Source organism: Ptychodera flava, chromosome 2 (genome assembly GCF_041260155.1).
Source record: "Ptychodera flava strain L36383 chromosome 2, AS_Pfla_20210202, whole genome shotgun sequence".
Taxonomy (NCBI): Eukaryota; Metazoa; Hemichordata; class Enteropneusta; family Ptychoderidae; genus Ptychodera; species Ptychodera flava.
The window spans coordinates 37,273,730-37,285,241 of record NC_091929.1 but is presented as its reverse complement, the minus strand read 5'-3'; the positions used below and the strand labels follow the sequence as shown (position 1 = coordinate 37,285,241).

The window sequence follows — 11,512 nt, the reverse complement described above, 5'->3', positions numbered from 1 at the left end:
ACTCTACTCTCAAAAGCATTCTATTTTCTGTCTTTTTTTTTTTTACATGACCACTAAATTAATCGTGAACTATGTTGTAATAAAATACAGTTTTATATTGATCTTGCTATGAAAGTAACAACTATGACAGTTCATGATTTATGTGTTTTTACAAAGGTCAGGTTCTTCTATGGCTCACGTTTTGACGCATGGCAGTTGTACCATATACCTTGTGACAACTCACTGTTTTCAAAGCATCTGACATCACTTTTACCCATGGCTAGGGTGTCAATACATACACTTGTTCCTTGGATTAGACTGCAATGCATACAAGTATCTTAAACATAAATAAAACTTCAGATTGACCTACCTGTGATAGAACTGTTCCTTGCAGTTTGTCTATTTCAATGTTTCTTTCTCTCATCACATTCTCCAAGTCTCGGTTAACAGAGTTCATTTCATCAATCTTTTCCAGTAAACTTGTCTTTTCTTTGACTAGTTCATCAAGTGTATTCTGTGAGGAAAGAAAAATTAAGCCCAAATCAAACTTATTAGAAATAAATTTCATTCCTGTAATGAAGGATTTGTTTGATATAATCCTGAAAATTATCCATAAATCCTGGCACATCAACTGTTCCTGATGAAAAAGGAAAAGGCATTTCATCAAAGGAGGTCTATGTTTACCTTTATATAAACTAAAATGGAGACAGAAAGGCAGAAAGAGACTGTTCTGTTGTAATTTTCTCAGTCTTGTTTTATAGAGTTCAAAAACAAAGAGTACTAATGCCAACCTAACCCTTTCATAATGAGGCTTTGATGATGTCTTACTTACTTTTGGTTACAATATATTACCTCACAATAGCAGATTTGAAACAATCAGACAGGTGGTTTTGGAGAAGACGATTTTTTGACCCAAACCGGAAAAATTGCCCCTGAAAATTTCACCACAATGTGAACAATTCTAATCTAGTCACCTTAAGGAACCTGCATTCTAAGTTTCAACCAATCTTGGCTGTGGTTACAGAACTTTGGCAATTTGTAAGATTTTGCATTTTTTACATCATTTGCATATTCTGATACTAACATGTTCATTGAACAAATTCACATCTCCACCCCTGGGTGCACCTGTACACCAAATACTAAGATGGCAGGTACTGTTGTTTTGGAAGTTTTTGATGTGGACAGACATACATACATACATACATATATACAGACATGCACATGCCACTGACTTACCATAAGCTCTCTTTAGTACATATACATATACAAAATGTGAGCTAAAAAACTTGAATCTTTTTAAAATGCAATGTTACCTGTTTTTGTTTGTTGCTCTCTCCCTGTTCTTTAACATGTTCCTGGAGTTCTGTTATTTGATTCTGATACTGCTTTCTTTCATTTTCAATTTCAAAGAGAGGGCGATGTTCATTTTCAATCTTGTTGAGCAGGGATTGCACCTCTTCTTGTAGCTCCCTTTTGGATGAATCCAAACCTTAAACACAAAATGGAAGGGTTAAGATAAGTTTCTCTCTGATCAAATCGCTTCATACTCTCTTTTGAATAAACTTACTTTGAAGTTGTTTTATATTGAGGGTGTCATTTCTTCACCATAATAAAATAACCGCGCTTTCTCCTTTGAATAGACTGCATTTGTACTTGTCATAATAAGTTTTTGATTGCCTATGTGTACTTGTTTGAAATGGTTATTAAATTCAGTAGACCTTCAAATTATTATGAAATCACCATTTCTGCTGCTGCTTCAACTATACTAATACTTTGAGCACAGTTTCTTTGTTAAACATAATGTGCATTGATGATCACCAAATTTATATTAATTTGTTTCTTATTCTTTGAAGAAAAACAGCTTGAAGAAGCTTTTTTCTTTGAAAGGACATTTCCAAGGAGAAAATGTAGAAGTTTTTGATGGGGTCAAACAGTTCCCTTTATGTTAAGGTTTAGGTTTCAGCTACTGTAGTACACGTTATCAGTCTTATTTCCGGAATATTGATGAGAAATTTTGTCTTCAAATATGACCAGACCCTGCTGCATGTGAAGAACATTTGTTGCAAATTTGTTTTCCATTTAAGGACATGAACGAGTACAAATGACCCTTTGAGTGCTATACTTTTTCAACAATTCAAGAACAACGTTTTACCAAATTTTATGTAAATTTTTTATAGTTTTGGACCAAATAGACAAACTTTTCATTTACTTTTTGAAAAAAAAATTTTTGTCTGAAAAAAATTGTCTATCTGAAAAATATTGTTAGCGATAAATTCTATAAAGGCAACAAACATTGACTTTGGCACTCAAAGGGTTAGGGGGGGGGGCCGTTGCTGTACATTTTTCACAGCCTCTTTTTTGTATGTCAATTGCAAGTTCTTGTTCTACCTCTCAAAGCATCTTGAAACATCCACTATTTAGCTTGTCAACACAGCATCTATATGTGTAGAATTTACTGTTATCGTTTCTTTTTGAATTCTAGTCCAGACCAGAATTCACTCCTAAACAATACCAATGCAGTTAGCACATGTACAGGCTGAGTTGACAAGCTGAATACTCTGTATGTCAACATGCTGTGGGAGACAGAACAAGAAACTGTGGTTGACATTAAAATAATAATGGAGAAAAATATCAAAAGTTGCAGCCACTGCCCCTTTAAAGAATTTACATTTTGTGACAAAAGTTCAATTTTAAAAGATGGAAATCTGCTGCTGTATGACTGCACAGTTAACATATACTCACTATCTTTCTCTTCTTCTAGCTGTACAAGTCGTAGTTCAAGGGTCACTTTGTCCTGTTCAAGGCTGGATTTCTTTTCTTCCGTGTCTTTCAACATCTCTTGGAGTTGCACCAGGCTTTCCTTCATACTATCAATGGTTTCATTCTGTGTGGCCTGTAAGTTGTTATCAAAACTGAGCATAATGTAGTCTTCATTGTTGATGAACACACCAGTGAATACATAAAATGTATTCTTTTACATATGTAGTTATGTCTTTTGCTCATTTTCTGAGGAACAACATCACTTCATAACTCATCATATAGTAGTATTTCACAGCTGCATATGAAAAGCATTTTCAGTGAAAATCGTTGACAATCTCTGATTCCAAAACCAAAGTTTCTAAAAGTTCACCTCTTACACCCAAATATTGCAAAGAAAAATTGCATTTCCAAGTATAACCTTAAACCCATTCCAAAAGCATTCTGGTTTCACACAAGAGCAATATTTTCAATTAATGTCTGTTAATGTATGAGAGAACTCCTATTTCACCCTCACTCAACTTCTATGTAAGTCAAAATGCAATGAAGAAGTGTAAGTTACTCATTCACCCCTATTTCCAGTATAGAGGTCCATCTGTACCATTAAGACAATAGGACACTACCAAATATTTGAGTTTGCGGGTTTGAATGATTTGCTAGAACAAGTGATAAATGAGAATGCGCACATCCAATATGCTGTGGTACACACTTGATGTCCTTTGTTTGTAAATTCATACTGACACTGACTTGAAAAAGCAGTAAGCTTTGAAAAAAGTCATAAAACATCAAACAGACCAAAAGAAGCCTGGAACCGTGAAATGTACATTCTTATGCCTGGATGGATACAGGAATTTCAAAATAGAAGCAGTCTATGTGGAACTATTGCAGATGATGTGTTCATGTACATTACTTGGCATATAAGCTAATTATCATGATACATAGCTTGTGCATCTGTCTAACTACAGACTGGTGTTTGGTTTTACCAGATGAACAACTTTGATATTGGAATGCAATGAACTGCAGCTATGTGAATGTTGGTCTACTGTGATTTGGTGGCTACATGTAATGACCGTGGGATGTGATCTGTGATGTGCTGCTCTGATTTTAATGGACATAAAGGTTTAAACTTGAAGGTTGTGTTGGCTATGAGATCTGTTGATGACAGTGTAACGTTATTACGTGGGTTTCTGATAGTTTTAGATAATTTGTATAAAATTATGAAGAAACTTGTTTGCCATTTGTAAGACTTGTAGCTATTTGTCAAATCAAATGTCGATCTCGGTCACTGCATTGGGGCACTGAAATATTCATTATAACCACCATTTACACTTTCATTCAACTAGTTGTGAAATATAGTATTTCACTCCAAAACCAAGGCATTTTCTTGCAATATGATAAAAGGCACATTATGGCAATAATAATGATATTCAGACAATCAACGTTCCACCGAGAACCAATGTGATTATAGAGAAAGAGAATTAATGATTGTTTATACCACATCACCCAAATCAGCAAACAATATTACTCAGATTTGTGTCATTACTTAAAAGAGTGTTTTGTTGGCCATGCAGGCAGAAAAGGGAATATTTACAAAGAAATTATAGTTTCTAAATTTAAAGTATTGCCAAAGTTTCTGAAAAGTGCGCATTTTTGGTGAAATGTAGGCATGCAGCGTTTGTCTAATAACTTACAAGATTCAATTCATTCCTTTTCTGCACATCTTCAAGTTCCAGAATTCTGGCTTCGAAACTTACGCGAGATTTCCGTTCCGCGTCACGCTCCTCTTTGGTTTGTTCAAGCGAGGATTTGAGTTCTTGGCATTCGTGTTCGTGGTTTTGTCTGAGTCCTTCTTCTGTCTGCTTAAAGGTTTGATGCATCTGTTATAGCACAGACATTATGAATATAGATGCATACAAAGCTACAGAAGCAAAATCAAGTTTAACACACTCATGGACAATACATTGCACACGACAGCTTGGTAAACTACTGAAATACACTGGCAGAATTGAACACTGTAGTAGGATTCTGAACCATATTTACACATTTCACAAAGTGACTTAGATCACGGCACTACTTTTTGAAGAAAGATATTTTCTGACATACAATTTGCAGTGCAGACAAACTTTCCTGTGTCAATCATCCACTATTAAGCTTGCCAACACAGCACCTATAAGTGTAGAATGCACTGTTATTGTTTATATTTGAATTCTAGTCCAGACCAGAATTCACTTGTAAACAATAACAAGCTCAACATGCTTAGGGAGTAGAACAAGAAACTGGTAGCCATGATAAACAAAATTGTCGAAAAAACTCTTCAGTATTTGGTGGTAATTTCAATTTATTTTTAGTACATTATTATTCAGTTTCATGTAATCTGTACTTCAAATCCTGTGAAGTGTCCACCCCTGTGTGTTGGTTCAATCCTGCTAGTTTCAATACAGCAGCTTGACCATTACAGAGCTTACAGGGGTGACAGCATCATCTATTTACCTGTTCCATTTTCTCTTCCATCTCACAGACTGTTGTTTCATACTTCCCTTTTTCTTCTTTGGTCTCTGTGAGAGTTTCTTCAAGTTGTTGTTTTTCATTGTTGAGTTGTTCAATTGTGTGTTGCAAATCAGCTGAGAATGAAACAATAACAGTCTGTTATGTTTCCTTTGTAAAACAGTAGTAATAACGTACATTTTACAGATTTTTCTTTTTACTACATACTGATAATATTGATCATGAAAAATGTGCCAAGTTTGTCCTTGTGAAAATGTTATTAAGTGTATTTCTGAAAGGAAATTACAAAAAATAAATATTTATGCTATACTTTTCAAAGGAATCTGCAAATTTTCAAGCTTTAGAAACTGCAAATAGAATAAAATGTAAAACAGCACCGGAAAACAAATTACTTCAAGGAAAACTGTATTACTCAGAAAGTGCCTGACAAAATGCCTACAACTGGAATGTGGATGTTTAGTCAACCAAAAGTGAATAGGGCTACTTTAATATAATTGGTTATTTGAGCTTGGCTGTCTCTTTGAGTTTAATCTCTGTGACAATTGCTCCCAGCATGACCTTCTCTCTAGTCTATTGTATTACCACTGACACTTTGCCAAGCTGTGATGTAATCACTCATTGCTTGGTAATTTCACTGTTTTGTTTACAACATTCAAGTCTATAGGACAAACCCAGTGCAGTGAAACATTCACCATAGTTTTGAAGCATTTGGATCGCAATACTTGGGCAGTGGGGTCAAGGACATAATATCAAACTTAAATCCCAAAATTTCTGACCAAGGTTGTTTAATCCATAGTCAAAGAAAGTCCTGTTTTGCCAGGAGGATTATAAGCATGATGTGTAGTTGAAATACTATTGTGTTGCAGTTATCTTCTTGACTAAATTTCATGTGATCATAATTTCTAAAATAAAAGTCTTTTAGGGAGATATACAATAATGCAATTTCTGAATTTGGCCTCAGTATTTGCTCACAAAGGTCACATTAGCAGAGAATGGCACTCTTGTTGTGTGTCTACACAAGTCAGATATGCATTGAAATTCACAAAGTTCTGTCATCACACAGTCCTCTCCTTGATAGGAGCATCTTGCTGGCACAACCTTATCACCACAATGGTTTAGCCAAAATTAATTGTTATCAATGATGATTGTAGACAATTTTTTAAAATTCTGTTTTAGCATAGCAACTGACAACTTCAGAATCATTAGATCTTCCAGTAGTGGTATGCCAGGCCTTTTGATGGTTCATTATTTGTGCCTTTTAATTCTATTGTCAGTGCTCTATGTAGTTTGCTGCTCCTGCTGTGTTTAGTGAGCCCCTTTAAAAGGTTTGCAATAAATGAATGACTGAATGAATGAATATATCAACACATACACCTGTTTACAGGGAATTTGGGATGAACAGGGTTCGCAAAGTTTTCTCATAATGCCCTTTACATTGGGCATGTTACTGTTTCAAGGGGCAGTCCTAAATCCCTGGTTCTCACATCATTGGTTGTTGACACTGTTCATGTGATTTTAGTCCTTTGTTCTCCTTTGGAAGTTGTGCAGAGTTAGTCAATTTGAGCAGAGACAAAGCTGGATCAAAACCCTGTCCCTTTAAAAATACTGGCGATTGAGTGTTTTCTAACGCTTACCTTGCTTGGCGACCATTTCATCAAAATCAACAAGTTTGAGTTGTAGCTGACCTTTCTCATCTTCTAATTCTGTTATCTGACATTTCAAGACACTTACTTCATCAGCCAGGGAATCAGACTGCAAAGATAACAACATCAACGTTACACATGGTATTGACTTAAGATCCACAGTCTATGCAGAGAAAAAATGTGTCTAGCCAGTATGAAAACACAGTGGAAAACACAGAAATCAGGCCATCTCATCAATCGCAATATTTTATTCAAAAGTTACAGCTCTGTTAGCAGTACCTTTTGACATTTGTTCTTTCGTAAAACACAGTTCTTCAATTTTTCATTTTGAAAAAACTGAGATTGTGAAAATGTTGCTTATTCAAAGAGCTTTAAGGTAAACCCCCACAAGTGGTACATGTAGACCAAAACAGGACCGTAAAAATCTGAGTCTAAATATCTGTCTCAGAGGAACATTCTACCTTAAGGTAGTATGCACCTCGAAAGTGAAAGACTTAAACTTTTGCTCAAACTTTCCTCAAGGAATCTTTCAACCATTCTCTTTCAAAATCAAGAATAAAAATCGGGGTCACCATGCAAATTTCAGTAACAGAGAAATAAAAAACCCAAGATTTACTGATATTTGAAATTCAAAATGGCCGCCATTTCTGTGTTAACTCTATGAAGAAAAACAAAATTTTCGAATTTCGAAAAACTAAGCCTGTAAAATGTTTTCTTTCACCAAGAGCTTTAAAATGAACCCCAACAAGTGGTATATCAGAAAGAATTGAAAGAGTTTGAGGGTGTGAATATCTGTCCCCGAGGCGAAGTCTACCTTAATGAATATAACTACAAAGGGCAAACACATGAAGGTGTAGAATTTCTGTTCTCTGGTGATGACATTACATTTACCATCTTGGTATTATCATCTTCATAAAACATTATTAGTAATTCTGGGAATGATTTGCCAACGCATCAACCTCCCACCAAATATAATGCTGTGAATGAAACCATCTTGTTGCCTGACTAATATAAAGCTACTGAATTGAGAATTGAAGGAATATATAAGGATACCTGACATCTGACATTAAAATTGACCACACAAATACTGAAAGTCAATATGGATATCCTTTCCGCGATAAAATCAATTATTAATTCAACATTATTATCCTTTTAATGTGGGAAATTATTTCAGCTCGAGAGGGTTCAATTTAATTTCCATGCTCAAACAGACTTAAATTACATGGCGTCAACCGACACAGGTTTTGAATTTTTTGATGAGCTGATTCTACCTTGGTGTGGTTATTCTTTGAATTATAAATAAAGCACACTGATGTCACTGTACTTTCGTCAGAATAATTTGTACAAACTGAAAATTTTGCCTAAATATTAAACGTTAATGATGAGAAATGTCTTGTCTGAGAAAAAGTACACCATTGTGGAATATTCAACAAAGAGGTGCTTGTGAAAGGCTACAGCTGGTCATTACGGGAAAGCTCCTATTAACTTAGGAATACCCGACTTCCCTAGAGGATCAATTTCACAGACCTGCCTTTCCTACAATGGCACTACAATGGCACCAGCTGGATTAGATAAACATAACAATGGAACATTCACACCTTGGGGATTAAAAGTCTTCTGTTTGTCACCCGAGTTGGTCAGGCAAGAACTCGGGTTTCAGGTACATGTACCATGCAAGTTAATGCAGCCTTCCTCTAACCATGGAGGTAGTAGAGAAGGAGTCACAACTGAGATAATTACGTTTATTACTATTGTGCACCATTGGTTTAATCCCTTTATGTCCATTGTTTAACACCCCTTTCCCGCCATCTGCGTTGCCGACGGTATCTTCGCAACCGAACCGAGTGAAATTAACCTCGGTTTGCTAATGCGACTCAGTTTCTCCACAGTGTCATAACACATGCGCAAAGACTGTATTTGCGTAGCTTGGGTCAAGTGCGTCAAGATAGTGTAAGAACCGACACGTGCCGTCCACGAAAAGTGAAGTTACAAGGAATTTAAGTTTTTCATTCTCAAAATCTTGGTAATTTTAACGTCGTTTTTTATACACTTTACATTCGATCGCAGGAACCTTTCCTTGTTAGAATGAAAGTTCTGATCACGAACTTTTCAATCATGTACTGAGTATGGTGCAGCGGACTGCAGCACTGCCGTGAGCGTGGGTTAAACTTGTAGCGTTTCCCGGGTGTTTAATGACGCGACGCGACGCCAGCGACGCCATAGGCGACGCTGCGACGCTTTGTTTCAATGCATCGTACGTGTTGTTTTTATATCGCGACCATTCATTAAAGTCATGGACGTAGCAGTTAAAAGCTATGCTTTCTTATTTAACCTTATCATTAATGCCAGTACAACATGATAAAACACGGCAAGAACCAAGAACTGGATTTGGAAAAAAGTTGGCGTGTTAACAATGCTGCTCTACGATGTATGGCATTTTTTTTGTAATCGCAAGCTATCATCAACTCCGTCTCCGCGCCTTTGCAGATACAAAAGTTCCCTTCCTCAATTATCTGTTCCTCGACCTCTTTAACATCGTGTACATCAAAATCAGTGGAACGACTCGAACTTCCCGACGCGACGCTTGGACACGTGATGCCATGTTTGAAGATCTGTCAACTGCCGAGGGACGGCCGAAACATCCGAACAACCCCGAACGAACTTAATCTTGTTTCCTAAATCCGAGAAAACGCGTTCGCAAGTCCCGTTGGTGCTAATGGAGTAGTTAGTAAGGCAAACAGCGGCAAAACACATGGTCCCTTTGATCTCCGCCTAATTGTGACTCCTTCTCTACTACCTCCATGCTCTAATGTTACATTTCGTACTTTTGTTGATTTGAAAGAGTGCTATAAAAGCTTTAAAATTACAACTTTCCCGAATTGTGAAATTCATTTTTTTCCTTTGCACTCCATGGTTTATTATTTTTCCATTGTTGAGATGATTTCTAACTACACTGATCAACTAAGAAGATCAAAGTAGACTTTACAATTTTGAAGAATGAAAAATATTAGGATTGACTGGTAATAACAATTAACTTGTCTATATCAAGTGGCTTATCTATAACAGTAGACTAGACTATATGAAGTGGCTAATCTACATAAGGTGGCTAGTGGCTAATGTATAACAAGTGGCTGGTTGATAACAAATGGCTATTCTTTAACAGTTGCTAGTCCATAACAAGAGGCTAATCAGCAACAAATGGCTGGTGTAAAACAAGTTCCTAGTCTATAACAAGGGACTAGGCTATATTACAAGTGGACAGTCTACAACATATGGCTGGTGTATAACAAATTGCTGGTCTATAACAAGTGGCCAGTCTACACGTATAACGGATTGCTGGTATATTACATATGGCTGGTCTATAACTTACAGGTAACATTACCCTAATTCACCCTGAAAATCAAAATGCTTATTTGACATAATGTCACCATAGAGGGCAGTCATTTAAATTTCATTTCCTGGTTTTTCTGATCTAAAATCTTCACTGTGAATCTTGACTTTTGATCTACATTGTGAGGAAGAGTTAGTTTTTAACTAAAGTATGAGTAAAAAGTCAAAAACTATCCACGCGTGTATCATTTACATACGCACTGACACAAAGTAATATCTGTTATTTAATAAGTTACCTTTTTAAGTTCTTCAAGTTCTGCTTCAAGTTTTTTTATTGTAGCTTTGGCATGAGCCTTAGCCTTGAGAGCTTTAGTCTCTGCATCTTTCAAAGCTTTGGTCTTCTCCTTCAAGGTTTTATCCTTTTTCTCCATCTGTGCACGTAGCTTCACCAGCTCATCCGACTGTTCCTGTTGCTGGGTTTGTGAGACGCTGTCCTTTTCCTGATGCTCTGTCCTTGCCTGTCCGAGCGCTTGCCGGGTTTGTTCCAGCTCGCTTTCCAGATGCTGGCAGCTCTCTTCCAGAGATGAACACTTCACCACCATTTCCTCTGCGTTTCTTTGCAACTCAGTTATAGAATTCTGCAGAGTGGCAATACCTGTAGATTTTTCACTCAATTCTGTCTCATACTTTTCCTTTATTCCAGCTATTTCAGACTTCCACTCTTCCTCCTTGGACACAAACGCTTCCTGCCACTTCCGGGACTGATCAGCTGCAATGTGGAACTTCTCCGTCAACGACCTCACCATCGAGCCTTGCTCCAGAATATGTCTCTCCTTATCACCAATCTCCCTCTGTAACATTTCGATCACTTTCAATTTGCCGTCCAAAATTTCCTCTTTCTCCTGAAGTTTCAGCTGCAGGGATTTCACCGCCTCTTCCTGAGCGCTGGAATCGGTCTTGGAAGCCAGATCAAGAAGTTGCTGCTCATGTTCGGCTTGAAGCAACTTGATTTTCTCTTCTCTGTTTTGCAGCATAAGTTCAGTCTCATTCAGTTTTTCCTTGTAGTAGTTATCAACTTCATGCAGTCTCTGCTGATAACCCTCCTGTTCTTGGTGTAGCTGCGATTCCCTCACCGACAGCTGTTCCTGATACTGGCTCTGTGTTTCCTCACCAATCTCCACCTTTTGGCTGAGTTTCTCCAATGCAGCAGTCTGCACTGAAATGGTTTGGTCTTTCTGTCCCAGTTCACCCTGTAGCACCTGTGGACAGTCAACACGCCCCTCATTACTAACCCTGTG

At 37.0% G+C, this 11,512-nt stretch overlaps 1 protein-coding gene across 1 annotated transcript in view; it reads right to left on the bottom strand.

Annotated features, from left to right (window-relative positions):
• Window positions 1-11,512, bottom strand: part of LOC139149959 (golgin subfamily B member 1-like) — a 45,922-nt gene that overhangs the window by 21,096 nt on the left and 13,314 nt on the right. Inside the window, exons 7-13 of the mRNA XM_070722054.1 lie at window positions 10,511-11,473; window positions 6,876-6,993; window positions 5,227-5,357; window positions 4,428-4,613; window positions 2,722-2,872; window positions 1,293-1,468; window positions 350-493 (exon numbers count right to left, since the gene is read on the bottom strand). Coding sequence (XP_070578155.1) covers window positions 350-493; window positions 1,293-1,468; window positions 2,722-2,872; window positions 4,428-4,613; window positions 5,227-5,357; window positions 6,876-6,993; window positions 10,511-11,473 — 1,869 coding nt within the window. The remainder of the gene's footprint in view (window positions 1-349; window positions 494-1,292; window positions 1,469-2,721; window positions 2,873-4,427; window positions 4,614-5,226; window positions 5,358-6,875; window positions 6,994-10,510; window positions 11,474-11,512) is intronic.